General features: G+C 41.0%; 1 protein-coding gene across 1 annotated transcript in view; it reads right to left on the bottom strand.

Moving 5' to 3' along the window:
- The window catches only part of mthfd1 (methylenetetrahydrofolate dehydrogenase, cyclohydrolase and formyltetrahydrofolate synthetase 1), a 114,574-nt gene extending 91,143 nt beyond the window's left edge, over positions 1–23,431 (bottom strand). The window contains exons 1-3 of the mRNA XM_062968573.1: positions 23,189–23,431; positions 4,040–4,124; positions 713–772 (exon numbers count right to left, since the gene is read on the bottom strand). Of these exons, the coding sequence (XP_062824643.1) occupies positions 713–772; positions 4,040–4,124; positions 23,189–23,229 (186 nt within the window). The 5' untranslated portion in view covers positions 23,230–23,431. The remainder of the gene's footprint in view (positions 1–712; positions 773–4,039; positions 4,125–23,188) is intronic.
- Positions 23,432–26,106: the final 2,675 nt, after the last annotated feature.

The raw sequence follows: 26,106 nt of genomic DNA on the forward strand, positions 1-26,106 counted from the left end.
ACAAAAGGTCAGGAAGGAGGAGGCTGATCTTATATCCCTGGGGAGGGAATTCCACAGCTGAGGGGCCACCACTGAGAAGGCCCTGTCTCTCATCTCCGACAGTTGCACCTGCGAAGGAGGCAGGACCGAGAGCAGGGCCTCCCCAAAGGAGCTTAAACCCCGAGACGGTTTATGGGTGAGATACATTCAGACAGGTAAGCTGGGCCAGAACCATTTAGGGCTTTATAAGCTAAGGCCAGTATTTTGAATTGTACTTGGTAGTACACTGACTGCCAGCTGAGCTGACGTAACAGGGGGGTTGTATGCTCCATGTATGCCACTCCGGTGAGCAGTCTGGCTGCTGCCCATTGGACCATTTGAAGCTTCCGAACAAAGGCAACCCCATATAGAGTGCATTGCAGTAGTCTATTCGGGATGTAACATATGCCTATCAGTCTGACCCAAAAGTTATTCAGAGTCCTAGAGGACATTTGGAGGTCACTTGGAGGCAGAAAAAACAACATGATGGGAATGTTCTCCATACCACTAGATCAGTGCTTCTCAACCTGTGTGTCCCCAGGTGTTTTGGCCTACAACTCCCAGAACCATTGCACTAGAGGTCATTTTGGGACATTTCAGAGGAGATTTATTTTGGTACTCCTGACAGTCACAAAAATAGTTCTGTTGGCCACAGGCCACACTTTGTCCATCCCAGTCCAGGATGAAGTCTTACCTCAGCAGCAGCCTTTAGCTTCATGCTAATATAGAGATTTGAATCATCCCGATCACCAACCTATAAGAAAATGCGAGTTGAGAGTCAAGAGAAGTCCCACAGATAAAATGTTATTCATTTCACTTATTTTTTTCCCTGTACTACACAATTTCTACTGTACTACACAATTAAAGAGGTTTGGTTTGGTTGACATGGAGCTCTCACATAGCCTCTTGTCTAGACTCAGACCAGATCAAGAATATTAAAGATGTGGCAGCACAACATTTAGTTCTATTTTTTGAAAAGAGAAAAGGGCTTCAGCCTTTTAGGGCATATCTGTAGTATAGAATTAATGCAGTTTGGTACCGCTTTAACAGCCATTGCTCTAATGCTATGGGATAACAATAGTTGTAGTTTTACAATTTACTCTTCTATCGTAAAGTGTTGTGAGCTTTCATCAAACCACAAACTCCAGGATTCCATCACATTGAGCTACAGCAGTTAAAGTGGTGTCAAACTGCATTAATTCTGCAGTGTAGACGCACCCTTAGTTCCAACCCAGCTTCCTTTTATCAGTCTAGATTCTACTGCACACATTAATATGTATAAACCGCATACACAGAAGACTTTATGATTCTTGTGCTGTAATGTATATGATTATTTTTGCACTGTTATATTGTGTTATGATATGTTGTTTTATTTTGTTATATTGTATGGTGTCTGGGCATGGCCCCATGTAAGCCGCCCCGAGTCCCCGTTGGGGAGATGGTGGCAGGGTATAAATAAAGTTTTTATTATTATTATTATTATTATTATTCTCAAAATGAGAAAACAATGTATTTTCATTCCAAAGTACTTCCCAAGCCATTGGTTCTCCCCTGAAAAAAAAATCTGCCTTCCTAAGGAGGCTTTGCAGAGAAGAAACGGCAGCTGAGCGTTCAGGGCACAAATTGGCAATGAATCGTAGCTATGTGCCGAACTCTGTTGCTTTTCTCATTTTGATTTTGTCTGCAATGCTGGCTCAGTATACGGACTCAAAAAGAAAACAGCTTAGAGGTCATGATCTCTTGATGCAAAGCAATTTTCTCATTCTCCTCCATGGTAACAAATGCTGCTGTAATGCAAATCCCATGTTGGTTGTTACTTCTGGAGGAGCGAATGAAAACTCTGTGCATGAGCAGGACTCTGGATAGCAATTATGATCTGGAAGCAAGTATTACCCATTTCTGTTGACTGACCTTTCAATTTAATATTTTGAGTCATGCGCAAGAGTACAGATTAGCTTTAGCTGTAGTGACAAACTAAGATGATCTTATTCATTATTGATTTACATTATTTATATTCCGCCCTTCTCACCCCGAAGGGGACTCAGGGCGGATTACAAGAACACATATATGGCAAACATTCAATGCCAACAGACAAACAACATATATAGACATACACAGAGGCATTTAACATTTTTTTCCAGCTTCACGATTCTGGCCACAGGGGGAGCTGTTGCTTCACTGTCCACTAGTGGCTGTACTTCCTTATTCCTTTCCTCGTGTTTTGCTGGCAGTTTTATGATGTTGTAAATTAGTTAAATTAGCCTCCCGCATAAAGCGTACCTAAATTTCCCTAATTGACAGATGCAACTGTCTTTCGGGGCTGCATAGGCCAACAGCAAGCAGGGCTATTTAATGGTCGGGAGCTTAACCCGACCTGGGCTTCGAACTCATGACCTCTCGGTCAGTAGTGATTTACTGCAGCTGGTTACTAGCCAGCTGCGCCACAGCCCGGCCCACATCTTGAGTTGTTAGTACAGTTAAAGCTAATCATTAAGGAGATGCACCTTATGCCGAGTTTATAAATCATAATATATCACCTATGACAGGTGAACATTAGTATGGAGTTGCAGGTGATCAGGCTAGAAACCACAGTCAGCCTTCTACATTCATCAAGTGTTTCTGCCCATTTTTTCTCCTTCCAGGTGGAGGATTTTTAGCAGCATCAGCAGCGAGATGATGAAGGAAGAGGGCCGGACAAACAGATCTTTGTTGTCAGGTTGCAGGAGTGCATCTGCAAAGGATGATGGCACTTGTAGTCCACCCACATCTGGAGAGCTATGTGTATGCTTTGCATGCTGGATCTGGACCAAATATGATACACATCCCATTCATTATTCACTCTAAAGTACTAAAGGGGCAGGACAGAAGATAATGGGAGTTGAAATCCAGATACACCTGGATAGATATGTGAGTCCTATCCATAACTGAAGGGATTAACCCAGGCATGGGCAAACTTTGAATATATTGCACAAGATTTCCCTAGCCTAAAATGATACATTTTAATATATTGGTTTTATGGTTCCCGTCCCCTTGATCTGGTCATGTAAGTGTGATTTATTGTTATAATTGTATTGTTTTACTTTGTTTAATAATGTGTATTATGTTGTTATGTAATGTTTGTGTTTGCTTTTATGACCCTGAGTCCCATCCGGGAGATAGGGCGGTATATAAAGTTTTATTATACAGGAGAGTCTCACTTATCCAAGCTAAACGGGCCAGCAGAAGCTTGGATAAGCGAATATCTTGGATAATAAGGAGGGATTAAGGGAAAGCCTATTAAACATCAAAATAGGTTATGATTTTACAAATTAAGCACCAAAACATCATGGTATACAACAAATTTGACAGAAAAAGCAGTTCAATACGCAGTAATGTTATGTTGTAATTACTGTTATTTACGAATTTAGCACCAAAATATCACGATATATTGAAAACATTGACTACAAAAATAGCTTGGATAATCCAGAAACTTGGATAAGTGAGGCTTGGATAAGTGAGACTCTACTGTATTATTATTTATTATTGGCCTTCTGGGTGTTTTGGACTTCGAAGGAGTTTGCTATTGCCTTTCATCTGCCAGGTATCTAAATACAAATGAATCCTTTTAGTGTCCAAGGAGCACTGAAATTTAATGTTCAATTGCATGACCATGTAATGCAGTCGAAAGTTAACTTCAAATTGCGGAGGCTAGACAACGAATGGTCAGGAAAACGCATGAAAGAACGCCCGTAATGCGCATCAGTGCTCTGTGGTTTGTATACACACCATCTGGGCCTCACACTGCTTCCAGAATTTCCTATGTAATTATCAGCACAGCGGAACTGTTTTCTTCAACACCGGTTTGAAATTGCATTAAATGATCAGTGGAGATGGGGCGTTAATTGCTGCAGAGATTCAACCATATGAGAACCTGTATTCCTGAGCTGCACTAGATAATACTACATGTTGGCTGGAATGATCTGGAAACTGTTATCCAAAAAAGTAACTTGTTTGAGATCTGCACAAAGTATTTATAAGTTACCTGCAGAATTGCAAGGCCTGGCCTAAAACCTGGGACTCTCTCCTTCAGCTCCGCAACCTGGTTCTTCAGTCTCTGCCTCACTTGCCTAGAAGAGAAAAGGGTTTGCGGAGAACAAGGAGAAAGAGAAAATACAGACATTAAGCACAAAATGACAAATACCAAGGAGGCTCCAGTTGTGGTGTGGTTTCCTATTCTTTGCATGTTATTTTCCATGGTACCAAATTTTCTGTTAAAGAAGTAACAACACTATGTAACACAATGTTTGTTCCTGGGTTATAAATGTCATTTCCCAATACAGTAGAGTCTCACTTATCCAAGCTAAACGGGCCAGCAGAAGCTTGGATAAGCGAATATGTTGGATAATAAGGAGGGATTAAGGAAAAGCCTATTAAACATCAAATTAGGTTATGATTTTACAAATTAAGCACCAAAACATCATGTTATACAACAAATTTAACAGAAAAAGTAGTTCAATACACAGTAATGTTATGTTGTAATTACTGTATTTATGAATTTAAGCTTAAGCGGCTGAGGGGGAAAAGGAAAGGGCCTGAGGCCAGGAATTGTGGGAGTTGAAGTCCAAAACACCTGGACACCCAAAGTTTGCCCATGCCTAGTGTAGACACACCTTACTTCACCCCACTATCACATCAATTTCCTAGATTTATATTCCTCCAATGAGCTCAAGGCAATATATATTCCCTTGCACCCTTACAGCAACCCTTTGAGGTAAATCACACTGAGTGGGAACATTCCCAATTCATTTAGTAAGATGATAAAGAAAAATCCAAATTTTAACAACTCAAATAAACCATCCCCAGTTCTTATTGCATTCATTCTCAAAATGCAAAACAATCCCTTGCAAAACTAGCAACAATGATCACATTTCCAGCACCATCTGGTGAGCAGCAACTGCAACTGCAGATAACAGAGAAGTGTTTTTAAAATAATCTAGAAAATTTTAAAAAATCCAGCCCATACATTTTTTTAAAAAAAAAAAAACATTGCCACCCATTTCAGGACTATTGATTTTGACAATGCTTGATGAAGAGTTGTAAAGATGTGAGCGGGCAAAGCCTACAGTATTAAAATGGTTGAAAATCGTGAAATTCTAGCATAAGTCAATTAACAGAATGATAGGGTTGCTGTAAGTTTTCTGGGCTGTATGGCCATGTTCCAGAAGCATTCTCTCCTGACGTTTCACCCAAATCTATGGCAAGCATCCTCAGAGGTTGTGCGGTTAACACATAAACACCCTGGCAGAATGTTGGATAAGCGAATATGTTGGATAATGAGAAGAGATTAAGGAAAAGTCTATTAAACATCAAATTATGTTGTGATTTTACAAATTAAGCACATACAACAAATTTGACAGAAAAAGTAGTTCAATGCGCGGTGATGCTATGTAGTAATTACTGTATTTTTACGAATTTAGCACCAAAGCATCACAATGTATTGAAAACATTGACTACAAAAACATTAACTACTAAAAGGCTGACTGCGTTGGATAATCCAGAACATTGGATAAGCGAATGTGGATAAGTGAGACTCTACTGTAATATGAAATAATTACTGTGGTATAATAATACAGAGCAATATAATCTCTAAAACCAGGTCAGTCAATAAAGAGCAATACTCTGAAAGCAGGGAAATTGGGAATTCCAGAAAGGAAACAATCAGGGCCAGCTAACACTTCCCAACAAAGGATTCTCCCAGGCAGGAAGCAAACAGGCTTTGAAGCTGCAAGGCCATTAAATGCTAATCAAGGTGGCTAATTGCAGTTAGGGTTAGGGCAGGCATCCTCAAACTCTGGCCCTCCAGCTGTTTTTGCCTCCACCTCCCAGAATTACTAACAATTGAACAAGCTGGCTAGGGTTTCTGGGAATTGAAGGCCAAAACAGCTGGAGGGCCAGAGTTTGAGGATGCCTGGTTTAGGGTTTCAGTGGCTTTCAAGGATCATGAAAAGCACTGCAGACTAACACAACCAGAGAAGTCAGCCATAGCACAGCACTTGATGAACCAACCTGGACACAGCGTATTATTTGAGAACACAGAAATACTGGGCCACTCTGACAACCAACACGTCAGTCTACACAGAGAAGCCATTGAACTCCACAAGCATGTGGACAATTTCAACAGAAAGGAAGAAACTATGACAATGAACAAAATCTGGCTACCACTATTTAAAAACACTCTAAAATCAGGACAGTAAATAAAGAACAACATGCACAAACAGGGAAATTTCAGACAAGAAATGATCAGGGCCAGCAAATCGCCTACCAACAAAGGATTTCCCCAGGCAGGAAGCAACCAAGTTTTGAAGCTGCCAGGCTATTCAATGCTAATCAAGGTGATCAATTGCAACATTCACACTTGCCTCCAACAGACAAGAGTTCTTTCTTCCACCCTGGACCTTCCACAGATATATCAACCCCACTTGCCTAGTTTCCAACAAACCTCACAACCTCTGAGGATGCCTGCCATAGATGTGGGCAAAACATCAGGAGAGAATGCTTCTGGAACATGGCCATACAGCACAGAAAACTCAGAGCAACCCGGTGATTCTGGCCATGAAAACCTTTGACAACAAATAGAATGATAGTTGAATGCTGATTTCTGGAAGGGATTTAGATACAAAGACCACTTGGTATCCACTGGGGTTTCATTTCACTAATAATTCATAATGCAGCAGTCTCCAATAGGATTTGATTTCAGGACCCCTCCTGGTTACCAAAATCTGTGGATGCTCAAGTCCAATTATATGCAATAATATAGTAAAGTTGTGTCCTGTAAATAAAATGGCAAAATCAAGATTTGCTTTTTGGATTTTTTTTAAAAAATTCAAGCCATCTATGACTGAATCTAGGATGCAGAATCCAAGAATACAGAGTGTATCTTTACACATTTGACACCTAATGTTTCCAGAAATTAACAAGGGCAGCAAGGTTTGCTGTTAAAATGAACCCTACTTAAGCTGTTCATGACTTAATTCACATTCATGCCTCATTCACAGCTATACAGGTCTGTTCCTAGGCAGCTGAGGAAGTCTATTGAGTCTATTGAAAACTTACACGCTACGACGTTTTTCTTTTGTTTAGTCTCAAAGGTGCTGCAAGATCCCTTTGCAAACCGATCTAGACGAAGATAGCTCTATCTTGGTGGAAACCCTAATACAATCTAGCATATTACACAATACTACATGTCTGTATCAACCCATCTTTTCAATTTTCTAGAGTGCAATCTAACATTTGTCTATTGTGAGAAAATGTTAAAAGACTAGGCTCAGCAATCCAGATTTTTGCCCAAAAAGTGTTCTGTTAGGGAACACGTTGCTCAAACCTGGAACTGGTTCTGAATGTTACAGATTCACAGATCACATTTCCCAATGTCCTCAGAGCCAGGGGTCAATCCTGCATTTCCAAGGATAATTTGAATCAAGCCTGTCAGCAGTTAATAGTTCACCTCTTAGCTTTTATTTCACAATGTTTAGTCCATCTGCTGAGATGGTTCCAACAGAAAAAAGCAAGATTAACAAAGAGAAGAGAATTGCAAAAGGACATCTTTTCTAAATCCAAGTTAATATTTCACAGACACTCCCATTTGTCCTGAGCCACCTCCTTCTTGTTCTTAAAGCAAAGGTTCATAGACCCTTCCTACTAAAAAACACCAATCTGGTACTTTTTGTCATGCTTCCTAAAGTGGGTGACTTTGATAGTATCACCAGCTAAATTTGCACCAGCCACAGGCCTGGAAATAATAAAAGTGTTATTGAAATAGAGGGAAAATATTGAAAATAAAAGTATCCAGGTATTGTCAAAGGCTTTCACGGCCAAACTCACTGGAGTGTCGTGTGGTTTCTGGGCTGTATGGCCAAGTTCTAACAGCATTTTCTCCTAACGTGTTACCTACATCTGTGGCCGGCATCTTCAGATGATACGATGGTTGATTTGCTTTCCCACCATCAGATCCTCTGAAGATGTCAGCCACAGATGCAGGCGAAATGTCAGGAGAAAATGCTGCTAGAACATGGCCATACAGCTCAGAAACCACACAACACTCCAGTATTATTTATTTATTTATTTATTTATTTATTTATTTATTTATTTATTTATAGCATTTATATTCTGCTCTTCTCACCTCAAAGAAGACTCAGGGCAGATCACAGGACACATATGTGGCAAACTTTCAATGCCAATTATAACAATGACAACACACTCAACAGATAGAGGTATATAGGCTTTCCCATCTTTCGGCATCTTTGGAGGCTGTGCTTGGTTCTGGCCATTGGGGGATACTCCATCTCCCTGCCGAGAGCTTTCTTGTTTTGTAAACTTCTTTTTCTGATTGAAACGCTGAGCCTAAATATTAAAGCAGTTCTTATTTATCTACTCACATTTGTTTTTGAGCTGCGAGGTTGGCAGAAGCTGGGCTAAAAGTCAGGAGCTCACCCTGACCCGGGCTTTGAACTCTCAACCTTCTGGTTAGCATGATTATTGCAGCTTGGTGATTAACCAGCTGCGTTAAAGCCCGGAAAAGGTATCCAGGCAGCTTTTCACACTACCGGTACATAATTATAGTACATGATTCTTTTTTGACTATTGTGAAAACACCCTTGGATTTGAAATTTAGGGAAGGTTATTTATAATTCTGAGCCAATGAGATCTAGTGCAGCACCAAAATATAAATATGAGAACTATTGTATACATTCATGCATTGAGGGTGCATCTACGCTGTAGAATTGATGCAGATTGGGATCATTTCAAGAGTCATGGATGAGTGCAATGGGATCCAGAGAGTTGTAGCTGAAGAGTGCTGTTGCCTCACTGAACTACAACTCCAAGGTTTCTGTAGTACAGAGCCGTGGCAGTGAAAGTGGTGTCAAACTGCAATCATTTTACAGTGTAGATCGAGCGTGGGCAAACTTGGGCCCTCCAGGTGTTTTGGACTTCAACTCCCACAATTCCTAACAGCCTACTGGCTGTTAGGAATTGTGGGAATTGAAGTCCAAAACACCTGGAGGGCCCAAGTTTGCCCATGTGTAGTATAGATGCACCTGAAGTCTACACAATATAGTCAAAAAACCAACCCAAAGATATGGGTAGACTTAGCCACAGTATCAACTCAAATAATAAAGGAGCCATGCCCTTCAACTTATCCCTGGATCACATCAAAATCCATAATGTTGTCCCTTAAACGTGCCCTTGTCTTAATATATGAGACTGACTTTAAAGTATATTCAGGTCTTTAAAGCAAAAACTTATCAGATTACAACCACTGCTTTGAGAGGCATGGGATCCCCAACCCATTGATGGAACATTGGAGAGAATAACTAATGGGTTTTTTTTACTAGCAAATTGTCTCTGTCACTGCACTTTGCTCATACAAACATAAGAGATTTAATTCTCTTAACTTAAGCTGCTTATATCACTGGTTTTTAAGCTGCTTATAAAGTTGTTCAAAGAAACCTACATTTGCAAAGAATTCTGCTCTTACCTTTCCAATTGCATTCTGATTATTAATTAGACAACCACAAAACTCAGCAAAGGAGAGAAGATTTTTGTAAAATACAGAAACACTGGTAGTGCATCACAAATAGTCTTTGCCAGGCTAATGACACTGGCCTAAGCTTTAAAATGCAACTAAATAGTGTGACACAACTTTGTTCAACACATTAATTTTAATATTTTATTTCTTATACTTCCAACTTTCTTCCGAAACGTTCTGGACAATGTGTATTGTGGGGACGTATTTTCACAACTATTTTCACAACAACAACAACAACTATTATTATTATTATTATTATTATTATTATTTTACTTTATTTTATTGTATGACACAGCAAACAAGATAGATATGCTGGATTTCGTTTCACAAAATCACAAGTCGAACACTTCCCAAGTGTCTAGGACTGTGTGATGTATTTTCGGATGATGCGTGCAGATCCCAGTAGGTTGGCCTTTTGCAGTTGGCAGATCGTAATTTTGTCAATGTCTATTGTTTCCAAATGCCGGCTAAGATCTTTTGTCACGGCACCCAGTGTGCCCATCACCACCGGGACCACCTGCACTGGTTTCTGCCAGAGTCTTTGAAGTTGAGGTCCTGATAGCGGCTGAGTTTTTCCTGTTGTTTTTCGTCAATGCGACTGTCCCCTGGGATGGCGACATCAATGATCCAAACCTTTTTCTTTTCCACAACTGTGATGTCTGGTGTGTTGTGTTCCACGAACTTTGCCAGTCTGGATTCGGAAGTATCTTTGCGTGCTCATTTTCCAATACTTTTGCAGGTTTACAGTTCTTTACTGCTGGGAGGTGGTACTTGAGGCATAAGTTCCAATGAATCATTTGGGCCACATGGTTGTGCCTCTGTTTGTAGTCTGTCTGTGCGATTTTCTTACAGCAGCTGAGGAAATGATCAGTGGTTTCGTCGGTTTCCTTGCACAGTCTGCATTTTGGGTCATCAGCTGATTTTTCAATCTTGGCCTTGATTGCATTTGTCCTGATGGCTTGCTCCTGGGCTGCAAGGATCAGGCCTTCTGTCTCCTTCTTCAGGGTCCCATTTGTGAGCCAGAGCCAGGTCTTCTCCTTATCAGCTTTTCCTTCAATTTTGTCAAGGAACTTTCCATGGAATGTTTTGTTGTGCCAGCTGTCTATTATTTATTTATTTATTTATTTATTTATTTTATTATGACACAGCAAACAAGATAGATATGCTGGATTTCGTAACCGCACAATTATTATTATTATTATTATTATTATTATTATTATTATTATTATTATTATTATTATGTTTATTATGTTTATTTGACACTAATTTTCTCTCCACAAGTGTTTAGATCCAGGGAAGTCATGCTACCCCTCTCTCTTCTGCCTTGGTCACACCACAATTCTGAGCACTGCAATTTAAGGGAGATGTTCACAAGCTGGAATGTGTCCAGAAGAGGGCGACTAAAATGATTAAGGGTCTGGAGAACAAGCCCTGTGAGGAGCGGCTTAAAGAGCTGGGCATTTTAGCTTGCAGAAGAGAAGGCTGAGATGAGACATGATAGCTATGTATGTAAGGGGAAGTCATAGGGAGGAGGAAGCAAGCTTATTTTTTGCTGCCCTGGAGACTAGGATGTGGGACAATGGCTTCAAGCTACAGGAAATAAAGAACATTCCATCTGAACATTAGGAAGAACTTCCTCACTGTGAGAGCTGTTGAGCTCTGGAACTCTCTGCCCCAGAGTGTGGCAGAGGCTCCTTTTTTGGAGGCTTTTAAGCAGAGGCTGAATGGCCATCTATTGCGGGGGCTTTGAATGCGCTTTTCCTGCTTCTTGGCAGGAAAGGGGTTGGACTGGCCCACGAGGTCTCTTCCAGCTCTACGATTCTGTGATTCTCTTATTCTAATCCTGGTTTCTATATCATGCTAAATTAATATTCTATGATTCTAAGGTCATCTAGTGAACTTCATGGCTTACTCGGTAGCTGTTTTCAAGCTTTCCCAGTCCAAACCCAATGCTCTCCATTGTATGCTCTCCATTGTATCACACCCAGTAGAAACATGCTTCTAAAAAATGTGCCATTCCAAATTGATTAAGTCCAAAGAACTCAAATTACTTCATTGCAACGGAAACTACTGGAGTATGACCAAAAACATTAGCTTGCTTCAAAATCTTTAGCTTGCTTCATGGGTGGCGTGACTATGCCGTAGAACCATTTAACTGAAGACACATGGGATCCACAAGGGCCAAACTCGTGACTCTTCTAAATGAATTTGGAGAAGAGATGGGCAGAACTCCCCTCTCCAGGCTACATTTATTGTCTCACAAGCAGCATTCATTTATAGCTTGTGTAGCCTCCTAGATTTGGCCCTTCTGTAAAGACACCATCTCCTTTTTTCCTCTCTAAAAATCATAGTTTGGCTCATGTTTTCTAGAACGCACCAGAGATGTTCTCAAAATTGTCTTTGCATGTGCAGAATGGCCACAGAAGAACTAATCTTAAACTTAAAAGGGAAAAAAAACAATTGTTGTAAGAATGTTGGAGCAGATCAAAGACTTTCCCAATCCAAATTCAGTAACACATGACTAAACAAATGCCTTTTTGTTGCTTATTCTTCTTTCTTTTAATTGTGCAGTTTAGTTTTTTGTGTGAAGTTGTGACTTTACTATTAATTTGTGTGTGTTTCTTATATGTAGTTTTAAAAATATTTAATAAAGATATACAAAGACTTGAATTTATACTGAATTTGAAAATATACTTGAATTTATACTGTGATTGTTTTACTTAACTTGTTTATCCTATTATGCTTATATTATTGATGTACTCTGATTGTTGTTTATGTGATTTTAATATGTTGTAAGCCGCTTTGGTTCCTGTGAGGGAGAAAAGCGGGATATAAATAAATGTTTATTATTATTATTATTATTATTATTATTATTGACACAACGATGTTGTATGACACAGCAAACAAGATAGATATGCTGGATTTCATATCACAAAATCACAAGTCGAACACTTCCCAAGCGTCTAGGACTGTGTGATGTATTTTCGGATGATGCGTGCAGATCCCAGCAGGGTGGCCTTTTGCAGTTGGCAGATCGTAATTTTGTCAATGTCTATTGTTTCCAAATGCCGGCTGAGATCTTTTGGCACAGCACCCAGTGTGCCCATCACCACCGGGACCACCTGCACTGGTTTCTGCCAGAGTCTTTGAAGTTCAATCTTGAGGTCCTGATAGCGGCTGAGTTTTTCCTGTTGTTTTTTGTCAATGCGACTGTCACCTGGGATGGCAACATCAATGATCCAAACCTTGTTCTTTTCCACAACTGTGATGTCTGGTGTGTTGTGTTCCAGAACTTTGTCAGTCTGGATTCGGAAGTCCCACAGTATCTTTGCATGTTCATTTTCCACGACCTTTGCAGGTTTGTGATCCCACCAGTTCTTAACTGCAGGGAGGTGATACTTGAGGCATAAGTTCCAATGAATCATTTGGGCCACACAGTTGTGCCTCTGTTTGTAGTCTGTCTGTGCAATTATTATTATTATTATTATTATTATTATTATTATTATTATTATTATTATTATATATGCATATGTTAGTAGCGCAGTGGGTTAAACTGCTAGTTGCAGGAAATCTGTCGACCAGAGGGTTGGCGGTTCTAAGCTGCAAGTCAAGGTGAGGTCCCAACTGTCAGCCCTAGCTTTTGCCAACCTAGCAGTTCGAAAGCATGCAATGCGAGTAGATCAATAGGTACCACCTCGATGGGAAGGTAAAAGGGTGCCCTGCTGTGCAGATATGCAAAACAAGCCGGCAACATGATCGGAGATGGCTCCTCAGCATGGAAAAATGGAAAAAGAGCACCTCCCCATGACCAGAGTTGAGCATTGCCTACAGATGCTGGAGATAAAAAAAGAGGGAAGACCTTTACCTTTTCTGTGTATTATATGTCATTGTGTTAAAGGCATTGAATGTTTGCCTGATATGCATTTCTGTAATCTGCTCTGAGTTCCTCCGGGGAGATAAAGCAGAATATAAATTTAGTGTATTATCATACAAAAGAAACTTTTTCTTTTGATGGGAAAGGGACTTGAAAAGATGGGGAACGGCTCACTCTGATATAACAATGTAAGAAGTCATAAACCTTCCAAAGACAGTGAGCGCATCCACATTGTAGAATTAATGCAGTTTGATATCACTTTAACTACCATGGCTAAATAATACCATGGAATCACTGCAGTCAGAATTTTTAAACTCTTTAGCCTTCTCTGCCAATGAGAGGTGGTGCCTCACCAAACCACAGCTTCCATGATTCCATGGCATTGAACGACAGCAGTTAAACTAGTGTCAATCTGCATTAATTCTACAATGTAGAGGTACATTAAGGGATTTATTGTGGTACTAACATTTGTAGAACAGCGCCAACGTCATGCACGTGATAAATGTGGACTCTAACCCATAAAAGCTTTATGCCACAACAAATCTGCTAAGAGTTTAGTGCCATCATAAAGACTTTGCTACAGCTGCTATAAACAGACTAGAAACATTGCCTCTAGAAAGCTACAACATACAAATTTCTTGTAAATACATCTATCTGTTTCTGTGAATTTTTCAAGATCCAAAAAGAGGAAAGACATTTGCTACAAGAAAAACAGAGCTTGGGAAATTACTTTTCAAAGTAATATACTAGAGTTATTTGTAACTGTAGCATATTAAAGAATCTCATTCTTTCCAAGCTCAAACTTTATTGCCATGTTTAGTGTAGTTACATTACTCCAAACTGCTGCTAAATGTCTATATTTTGCCAACCATCCTTCAGTATCCTCTCAATGCCTATGTTGCTACAAGGAAATTTCACTCTTAGTGATTCTGGTAACTGACACATGCCTATGTTTGCACATTTACGTGTGCGTGTGCATGCAATGTGTATTACACTTAATGTTCTTGATTCTCAACAGTAACTGAAACTAACTCTTAGAAACTGCACCAATATTCACAGCCAGGCACCAAACAAACCCGTGGATTGCAAAAGAGAACAAACATTTTATGACACAGGTATAAATTTCATCATCAAGAAATGTTAATCAATTATAGACTGCAGAGTTAATGAGCAATAAAGAAAGATAGCAGACATCAAGTTGAAACAGAGGGATGCTCTTCCTTGAAGGCCATGCCAACAAACACTTATCCTATGATTCCATGTCACTGAGCCATGGCTGTTAAAGTGGTATCAAACTGCATTAATTCTGCAATGTAGATCAGGCATGGGCAAACTTTGGACTTCAACTCCCACAATTCCTGGCCTCAGGCCCCTTCCTTTTTCCCCTCAGCCGCTTAAGCTATTGAAATGAGCTGAGGACTTCTTAAAGGTGCCAAGTGTTGTTACAAAAGACTAACATGGTGATCCCAATGGACATTTTTCCAGGAAGATACCAAATTAATTAAATGCTATGAACAAAATTTGGTGAAACACTATCATAGCAATGAAAGAGCATTGTACAGGAAAGTACAAATCGGTAGGTACAATCATCAGTGTGTGTTTGCATTACATTGCTGCAGGCATGTTCTCTCCACCCAGATTCATTTCTGTATAGGAGCCAAACTGAAAAGGAAAAGTGCCTGCAGCAACCAGGAAATGTGGAAAATTGGTAAAATTCAGCTCCCATACACACAATCCTTGCAATTGTAGAAAAAATACACATATGTAAATACACACCAGTATAAGAGATACAAGGCAAAGCATTGCAACAATTTGTTGTGGACGTCAAGAAATACCCATATGGTTTTTTATGGCACCATATCATTTATTGTGGCTTTAGCCTGTAAAATGCATGTAGCAACAGGAAAGCATGGAGAAATGTGGGGGAAAATGTAAAATTCAGTTCCTATGATCCACAATTGTAAAAACAAAGCAGAAGAACACATACATACACCAGTGCAACAGATACAAGACCAAACATTACAGAGATTTGCTGTGGATGTCCAAGAATGCCAGTATTATTTATTCCATAATAAACAATACAGGAATCCTTGAGTGTTCACAGCAAACCTGCAGATACCAGATTTCTTATAATCCACTTATAAATAATCCTGCTAAATTTCTCAGAGGCTATAAGATTTTGTTGGCTTTTCTACTACAGACCAGCAAGGCTTCTTAACTCCTAAAATGAAGACTAGAACTTCTGAACGTGACTTTTTAATTAGACTTCCTGGAATTTATCAACTTGTAGAGGATTTTGCAAGCTGCCCTTAAAATGTTTATTTGTATCTCGAGTGAGGCAGGGATGAGACATTTTATGCTTGACTTTAGGACAGTGATTGGCCTGTCTTTCCCAAGAGACCACAAGGGATCAAGGAGAAAGCTTTTGATAATCCTGTAACCGTCTTCACTCGTGAAAAAAATGTATATGTATGTGTATATTAATAATCCACCTTTCTCTTGGTGTTATGTTCTGTCTTTTTCCACTATTGGGACCCAAAGTAATTTACAAAAGTTATACAGTTGGCCCCTTGTATCCATGGATTCTACATCTAAAGGTTCGAGTAACCATGAGTTGAAATATAGGTAAAGGTAAAGGTTTCCCTTTGACATTAAGGCTAATCGAGTCCAATTCTGGGTGGTGGTGCTCATCTTCATTTCTAAGCTGAAGAGTTGGCGTTGTCTGTAGACATCTCCTAGTTCATGTGGCCAGCATGACTGCATGGAGCGCTGGTACCTTCTCGCTGGAGCGGTACCTATTGATCTACTCACATTTGCATGTTTTTGAATTGCTAGGTTGGCAGAAGCTGGGGCTAACAGTGAGAGCTAACCCCGCTCAGCAGATTCAGACCACCAACCTTTTAGTCAACAAGTTCCGCTGTTCAGTGGTTTAACCCGCTGCGCCTCTGCAGCCCCATCCATATATATAGATATAGATATAGAGAGAAATATATCATCCAAAGGGCAAACCCTGACTTTGCCATTTTATACAAGGCAGTGGTTCTCAACCTGTGGGTCCCTAGGTGTTTTGGCCTACAACTCCCAGAAATCCAAGCCAGTTTACCGGCTGTTAGGATTTCTGAGAGTTGAGGACCAAAACATCTGGGGACCCACAGGTTGAGAACCACTGATATAAGTGATACTATTTTACTATGTCATTGTATTTCATGGCACTTGAGTTACAAAGATGTCAATATCTACAGTGGATCCTGGAACCAAACTCAAGTGGATACAATTAAAAACAGTTACAATAAAAACATAGACATGTTATATGTTATTATTACAACACAACTAAATAATACCTAGAACTAAAACCCTTTTAAACAGATTCCTAAAAAGAGATAAAAATCGGCAACATAATGGCTCAAGGCAGCTCACAGTAAAGGTTAAGTGATCCAAACTGAATCTGTACAAATGAAATTTTAACATACACAGACCTAGGCTAAAGTAGCTTCAGCATTTAGACATAGTGAGAAAGATCTCTTAGGTAGTAAATAGGAAAGGACAGCAGTATGGTGTTGGAAAATGCATGCCCTGTGGCACATGTTTTCCCCTTGATACCAGCCTTCTGTGATGAGATATGATTAAAGGTGCCTTTACTGGCGGAGTGGGGAAAAAGATTCAACTATCAATCCAGTTTTCTACAAAGTATATGACATGCATGCCATTCTGTTCTTCAAAATTTCTTGGGATTATATAGTCCTGATCAAAGAGTAATCCTGGATCACTGCATCCTCACCCATCTTTCCTTGGAACAAAAGCTTGACACATTAAGAATCAGCCAGAAAATCCTTTTTCCTGTTATGGAGGGGATGCAATGAGCAAATATCAGTTGCTCTGGACCTTATCCTATAACTGGTTGTGCAAGCAGTCCACCTTAGTGAGCAAGTATAATGTAAGATGGGTTAACCTGCATAACACTAGGGCTTCTCTTTCCTAAATTGGGACAGAGGTGCAGAATCATTCCTTGCAGGAAATTAATTTGGTGTAAGAGCCATGATATACAGCGGTCGGAGCACACACGACTTATATTTAACTGTTGTGGAATTGCAACCTACAGCATTCCTCACTACTGGTTGTGCTGAGATTTAGGAGACTTGGCGTGTATCTGCACTGTAGAATTAATGCAGTTTGACACAACATTAACTACCATGGCTCAATGCTATGGAATCTCTGGAATTTGGGTTGTACAAGGTCTTCAGCCTTCTTTATCAAAGAGTGCTGATGCCTCACCAAACAACAAATGTCAGGATCCCGTGGCAGTAAAAGTGGGGTCAAACTGCATTAATTCTATAGTGTACATGCAATCCTTATGAATTAAAAACACATTGTAAGAGTTGGAAAATGGCACAGCTTTCAGGCATTATTATTAAGGGAACACGGCCATTGGTTCAGAGGGTGTCTGCATTCCTTCAAGTTATAGCAGTTTGAGAAATCGTTCAACTGTAGTTCAGAGAAGTTCTAGTAAACTCCCCTGAATGGCAGGACTATTCTGTAGCAGAAAATATATATGTTGTTGAAGGCCGGGATCACAGGGTTGTTGTGTGTTTTCCAGGCTATATGGCCATGTTCCAAAAGTATTCTCTCCTGACGTTTCGCCCACATCTATGGCAGGCATCCTCAGAGGTTGTGAGGCATCCTCAGAGGATGCCTGCCATAGATGTGGGCGAAACATCAGGAGAGAATACTTCTGGGACATGGTCATACAGTCTGGAAAACACACAACAACCCCAGAAAATATATTAGTATCTCACCCAGTTACAAATCCTAGAATTCCATAGGATGGAACCATGGCACTTTATGTGGTATCAAAGCACTATCATTTATTAGTGCAGTTATGCTAGGGATTATGAAAGAATTCATCTAGATGCATTAACAATATGGGATTAAAGTAGGAAGTTTGCAGCTCACCTCCTTGATATTGTTGTGTGATTCTCCCCACTCAATGGACAAAGGCGTCATGGAAAATTACTCAACTACACAAAGAAACTAAGCCAATGTGAACATCAAGATGATTCCTCAAGTGCGTCTGCACTGTAGAATTAATGTAGATAAACAACACGTTCACAGCCACGGCTCAGTGCTATGCAATCCTGGTAGCTATAGTTTTATAAGGTTTTTCGCCTTCTTTGCCGAAGAGTGTGATATCTCTCCAACCTACAAATCCCATTGATTCCATAACACTGAGTCATAGTGTCAACTGGCATTAAATACAGCCTTCATCAACTCTAGGTAAAAACACATTGTAAGAAGACACAAGAGAATGATAATTAAAACAATTTTATGTGTAATGCTAGACATCTTGCAAACCTGACAGCTTATGACCTTCTGACTTTGAGCCTAGATTTCTTTGGAAGTCCTACAATGGTGGGGGAAACTGGCCACAAGGTCAAAAGATCTGGGAAGTGGTTTTGCCTTGACAAAGGATCATTTGTACAACAGAATGAATGAAATGCAACCCAGCCATTCAAATCTCAGATTAAACAGTAAATTAACAAATGGCACATGTTATATGTGTGTCTGTCCATGTGACTCTACACACCATTCACATACACAGTGTTCTGAAAAAGAACCAGCCAAGCTCTGTGTAAGAGAAATGAATGTTGAAGTCAAGGGCAAATAATATTAAACACTTTAAAAACTGCAATATGGAGAGCAAAGTTCCTTGAATCAATGTTGAAAAATAGCAGACTATAAAAAGTGAACATACTATATTTTTATATGTCCAATTGTAAGAGCTGGGTAATAAAATAAAACAAAAAAGCAAAAAACCTCAGCAGGAAAGGTTTATATTTAATTAATGTTGCAATGAAGCTGATGGGCCCATAGGCTGGATCTACACTGCTCTTTATCCCAGGATCTGATTCTGATTATCTGCTTTGAACTGGATTATGCGTCTCCATTGCCAGCTAATCTGGGATCAGATTCTGGGATACAGGACAGTGCAGAAGGGGCCTAAGGGCCCTTCCACACAACCATATAACCCAGAATATCAAGGCAGAAAATCCCACAGTATGGGATATATGGCAGTGTAGACTCAGATAACCCAGTTCAAAACAGATATTGTAGATTATTTTAACTTGATATACTGGGTTATATGGTTGGGTTATATGGCCTCCGGTGGTGCAGTGTGTTAAAGCGCTGAGCTGCTGAACTTGCTGACCAAAAGGTCTCAGGTTCGAATCCGGGGAGCGGAATGAGCACCCGCTGTTAGCTCCAGCTTCTGCCAACCTAGCAGTTCGAAAACATGCAAATGTAAGTAGATCAATAGGTACCACTCCGGCTGATTTTTTTTGGCAGCCATATATTGTTCTATGATTTATAACCCACACATATTTAAAAGATTTCAGGGCAGTGATACTGTTAGACTGCAGCTCCCAACAGCCTTAGACAGCATAGATATTGAGGAGGAATACCGGGAGCTTCAGGTCTGGCAATTATACATTATGAAACTGACCAGCATACCTGAGGAAGGACAAGTATTTTGTTCAAAAAAGTCTGAGGCTGTGGTTTTTACAAATTTGTTGCAGTGTGATTCCAGGTTATGCCCCTAAAGTGGGTCTATCAAGGAACATGTTTTGCAAAATTTAGGGCCCTTCTACACTGCCATATAATCTAGAATATCAAAGCAGATAATCCACATTGATGTCTTTTAGAAAAGCTTTGAAAACCTGGTTTTTTCAAGCCACCTTCGACTGAGATGAACAGTTGATTGAGTCCCTACCTGTCCCTACATCCTAGTCTTCTGCACCTTATCACATACATTTGCAATTAGTTCTCCTAATACATTGCAAATTATAATTATTCCTCTTCCAAGATCATGTACTGAAGTGCTATGATATCACCTCTGTTCAATGGCCATGCTTTTACTCTGTGAAGTTGTGTTTTAGAGTTGATATAGTAATCTGTTGTGATTGTTATGTATTTTATATTGTTGCATTTCATACTGTGTATTTTATACAACTGTATTTTACGGTATGTTGTTGGGCTTGGTCCTCATATGTTGGTATGAGCTGCCCCGAGTCCCCTTGGGGAGATGGGGTGGGATACAAAAATAAAGTTATTATTATTATTATTGAACTGGATTATCTGTGTCTATGAGCCCCCGGTGGCGAAAGGACTGATGACCAACAGGTTGGCGGTCCTGGTTGGAATCCAGGGAGAGCGGGTGAGCTCCCTCTGTCAGCTCCAGCTCCCCATGCGGGGCCATGAGACAAGCCTCCCACAAGGATGGTAAAACATCAAAAACATCCGGGCATCCTTGCAGACAGCCAATTCTCTCACATCAGAAACGACTTGAGAACACGAAAAAAAATCTGTGTCTATACTGCTAGATGCTCCAGTTCAAAACATATAATCTGGATTTTATACAGATGTGTAGAAGTGGACTGAGGGCCCTTCCAGATTGTCTGCTTTTAACTGGATTATATGAGCCTGCACTGCCAGATAACCTGAGATAAACAGAAAGCCTGGGATCAGATCCTGGGATAGAGGGCCTGTCTGGAAGGGCCCTTAGTTAGAGGAGGTTTACTACTGCCTTCCCCTGAGGATGAGAGAGTGTGACTTGCCCAAGTTCACCCAATCAATTTCCATGGCTGAGACGAAATTCAAACTCTTGTTTCTAGGGTTATAGTAAAGGTACTACATAATGCTGGCTTTAATTCATCTGGAAGCAAGTCTCCCTCAAATGCATGGGGTTTATTTCTGAGTAGACACTGATTTCTCACTGGTCCCTTTGAGGAGATAGAGCGGTATATAAATAAAGTTTTATTTATTTATACTTTATATTAGATTAGGGAGATTAGGGAAGCCCCCTCACTCATGTTTTTCAGCAAGCAGCTGAAGACCTGGATATGGGCCCAAGCTTTTGGCCCATTCTAGGATACGAGTTGATAAAACCTAATGTTACAGACTGGCTCTGACTTTTGGCCCAATGCTACTGGCCCTGTTGTAATGGTCACACAGTGTTTTACTGTTTTAATTGGGCATGATATTGGTTTTTAAGTGTGTTTTATGATTGTTGGTTTTTACTATATTTTGTATTATATGTGGCATTAATCTTGCCATTATGTAAGACCGCTGTGGGTTCCCCTGGGGGAGAAGAAAGGTATATAAATTAATTAATAAAATAAATAAAATATATTCTCTGCCAGCATGAATATAAGCTGAGCTGTCCTGATGTAGCAGTTTGAGCCTTGAACTATGGCTGGTTCTACATCAGGCATGATCCAGATTATACGCTTTATTTATTCATTTACAACATTTTTACCCTGCCTTTCTCACCCAAAGGGACTCAAAGTGACTTGAGTAGTTTAACTTCTCAAAGAGTTTGCTGGGGCTGAGAGTGTGTGATTTGCACAGGGCTGCAGTGATGTGATCCTTGGGGTGCCTCTATATCAGGCATGGGCACACTTCGGCCCTCCAGGTGTTTTGGACTTCAATTCCCACAACTCCTCCTCCCCATGGAGCGACCTGCCTCCACCAGCTGTTAGGAATGATAGGAGTTGAAGTCCAAAACACCTGGAGGACCAAAGTGTGCCCATGCCTGATATACCGTTTCCCCTAAAATAAGACATCCCCAGAAAATAAGACCTAATAGAGGTTTTGCTGAATTGCTAAATATAAGGCCTCCCCCGAAAGTAAGACCTAGCAAAGTATTTGTTTGGAAGCATGCCCGCCTAACAGAACACCAGAGCATGCAGGATTGGTCAATGTACGTACCATAAAGTGTTGTACATGGAAATATTGGTAGTAACAAGAAATTCTTGATAGGATTCACAGTTTGTCTGGTTATGCTAGTTTGTGATGACAACTACTGTACAGTATATAATAAATGCTCTTTTTTTTGTTCAACAATAAATGTGAATTCTTCTTCATGGAAAAATAAGACATCCCCTGAAAATAAGACCTAAAGCATCTTTGAGAGCAAAAATTAATATAAGACACTGTCTTAGTTATGGGGAAACATGGTAGCTTAGCTTGACAGGGTTGTTGTATGTCTTTCGGGCTGTGTGACCATGTTCCAGAAGTATTCTCTCCTGACGTTTCGCCCACATCTATGGCAGGCATCCTCAGAGGTTGTGAGGCATGGATAAACTAGGCAAGGAAGGTAAATAGATATCTGTGGAGAGTCCAGGGTGTGACAAGAGCCCCACACCCTGGGGCCCCAAGAACGGCTAATGACTCTGAACAAAGGATGCCCCCCAGGCAAGAGACAAACCTTTCCAATGCTAATTAGGGTGATTAACTGAAACATTAGTGCTGGCTTCCAACTGACAAAGGACTCTTGTCACACTCTGGACTCTCCACAGATAAATTTTTACCTTCCTTGCCTAGTTTATCCATGCCTCACAACCTCTGAGGATGCCTGCCATAGATGTGGGCGAAACGTCAGGAGAGAATACTTCTGGAACATGGCCACACAGCCTGAAAGACATACAACAACCCTGTGATCCCGGCCATGAAAGCCTTCGACAACACTTAGCTTGACAGTCGCCACTGAATGTTATAGAATCCTGAAGGACTGTAGTTAGTTTTCCAAAGTCTTGTGCTCTCCCGGCCAAGGAGTGCTGGTGCTTGAGGGCAGTGCACCTCCTCTGCTTGCATAGCCTTGAGCCGGGGCGGTTCAAGCAGGGTCAGGCTGCATTCCTTAGTATCGATTTCGCTTCCCCCGAAAACTGTGGGAAACTTACGCGGAGACGTTCTTTCCGCTGAGGATCTCGGCGGGCGGCATGGCGCGGCTTCCGAGCGGGGCCAATCCTTGCTGGCGAGAGGCTCCCACGGGGTCCGGGAGGGGCTCAAAAGGGGCCCGGGATCCTCCTCCTCCTCCTCCTCTTCCTCCCCACGGAGCGACCCGCCCCCACGCGCGCACGAGGCCCCCGCGTGGCTGCAAAAGCCTGCGCGCCACCCCCAGAGCCAGGCAAGCCAAACCAAACCAAACTCCCGGCCAAGTTTTGCGCCCTCCTCCTTTTCCACCGGAGGGGAGGGGAAAGAAAGGGGAGGAGGAAGAGGAAGAGGAAGAAGAGGAGGGCCCATGGGTCAGCTGCTTGCAAGCATAGCTCAGCTGGGGGACAAAGCAGGTCCAAGGGAACTGATACCTAAGTATAACGTCTAGCCCAGACATGGGCCAACTTCGGCCCTCCAGGTCTTTTGGACTTTGGCTAAAGACCTTGTAAAACTACATCTCTGAGGATTCCATAGCTTTGAGCCATGACCATTCAGGTCATGTGGAGATGCACCCTTGAAGGGGCAGGAGAGTGCACCTAGGTTCTCCTCCAGCCATATAATCTTAGAGTTTATTTTATTTACATCACTTTTACTCCGCCTTTCTCTCCGAGGAGACTCAAAGCGGCTTACAGTAAATGGCAAAAATCCAATGCCTAAAAACAATGTAAGAGTTGGAAGGCCATATAGGAATACACAATCGGAGCACTCCTGACAGATGGCCATCCAGCTTCTAACACACTGGTGGCGCAGTGTGTTAAAGCGCTGAGCTGCTGAACTTGCAGACCGAAAGGTCCCAGGTTCAAATCCTGGGAGCGGAACGAGCGCCCACTGTTAGCCCCAGCTCCTGCCAACCTAGCAGTTCGAAAACATACAAATGTGAGTAGATAAATAGGTACCGCTCCGGCGGGAAGGTAACGGCACTCCATACAGTCATGCCGGCCACATGACCTTGGAGGTGTCTATGGACAACACCGGCTCTTCGGCTTAGAAATGGAGATGAGCACCAACCCCCAGAATCGGTCATGACTAGACTTAACGTCAGGGAAAAACCTTTACCTTTTTACCTTGAGTGAAAGAGACTCCACTGCACTCAGAAGCAATATATTACACTGTCAAACAGTTAGTACCACCAGGAAGTTTTCCCAAATGTTTTTAAAAAAAACTCTAGGTGCAACTACATATTTTGGTCTTCTATATTGTAGAATGAATGTAGTTTGGCATTACAGTAGAGTCTCACTTATCCAACACTCACTTATCCAACGTTCTGGATTATCCAATTTATATTTGTAGTCAATGTTTTCAATACATCGTGATTTTTGGTGCTAAATTTGTAAATACAGTAATTACTACATACATAGCATTACTGTGTATTGAACTACTTTTTCTGTCAAATTTGTTATATAACATGATGTTTTGGTGCTTAATTTGTAAAATCATAACCTAGTTTGATGTTTAATAGGCTTTTCCTTAATGCCTCCGTATTATCCAACATATTCGCTTATCCAACATTCTGCCGGCCCATTTATGTTGGATAAGTGAGACTCTACTGTACTTTAATAACCATTGCTCCTTGCTATGGAATCCTGGGAATTGTAATTTGACAAGGCCATGTAAAATTACATGTAGATCATGTAAAACTACAACCCTCAGGATTCCGTAGCACTGAGCCAATGCACACTCAAAGTGTGTTAATTCTACAGTGTAGATGCACCCTGAGAGAACCAGCCTGGTTTGAGTGATGGATGAGGCACAGTGTTTCCCAAACTTTGTCCCTCTGGGTATTTTGGACTTTAGCTCCCCAAAGCTTGGCCAACAGTCAAGGATTCAGAGAGCTGAAGTGCAATATCCCAGAAAGGCTAGAGTTTGAGACCTATTCCTATTGAGAGACCAGGGTGTTAGTCTGCATTATTTCTGTTTCTTAAAAAATAAGTGAGAGCGGCTTGGTGAAATTTAAATCAGGAAAACGTAGATGGTGGGTCACAATTCACACTGGACTACCTTATCAATGAAATACAAGCAGTCCCTGAGTTACAATATCCGACAACAGTAAGTGAGAGGAAATCTACCCCTCAGTAGGGAAAATCACTCCAGGAAGAGTTATTATCATGGGAAGAAGGATCTCCACTGAAGCCTTATCACCAAATCTTGTTTCCAGAACAAGCCAACATTTTCAAATTCCAACTATTGCAGGGCTAGAAAGTGAGGTGAAATTCCTTCCCTATGCTGTCCAATGCTAATATGTGGTAATAGTTCCTGCTTTAGTTCCTTTCTAATAGTGTAAATACAATACATAGTTTGGTCTTGAGGGTATATCTTAAAGAGGGCTGAACAAACCCCACGGATGTTTGCCCTCATATAGCTTTCATTGCGATTTGGAAGAGTTCCCCACCAAAACATCTGCCTTGGGGTGAAGATAGTTCTCACATATCTTACTGCAAAGTTACACTAGTTTCATACCACTATAAATGCAAATCCTATGAAATCCTGGAATTTGTAGCTTGGTCAAGAATTTTACAAAAAAGTCTAGGTTCCTCGCCAAACTACAAATCTCAAGATTCCATAGATGAAGCCATGACAGTTACAATGGTATGAAAGTGATATAACTCAGCAGTGCGGATACAATGTCCTCAGGTGTTGTGTATGCATTGCGGTGGTGCAATGGTCAAACCCTTGTGCAGGCAGGACTGCTGACCGAAAGGAGGGCGGTTCGAATCTGGGGAGCGGGGTGAGCTCCCGTCTGTCAGCTCCAGCTTCCCATGCGGGGACATGAGAGAAGCCTCTCATAGGATGGTAAAACATCCAGGCATCTCTGGGCAATGTCCTTGCAGACAGCCAATTCTCTCACCCCAGAAGCGACTTGCAGTTTCTCAAGTCGCTCCTGAAA

This window comes from Anolis carolinensis, chromosome 1 (genome assembly GCF_035594765.1).
Source record: "Anolis carolinensis isolate JA03-04 chromosome 1, rAnoCar3.1.pri, whole genome shotgun sequence".
Taxonomy (NCBI): domain Eukaryota; kingdom Metazoa; phylum Chordata; class Lepidosauria; order Squamata; family Dactyloidae; genus Anolis; species Anolis carolinensis.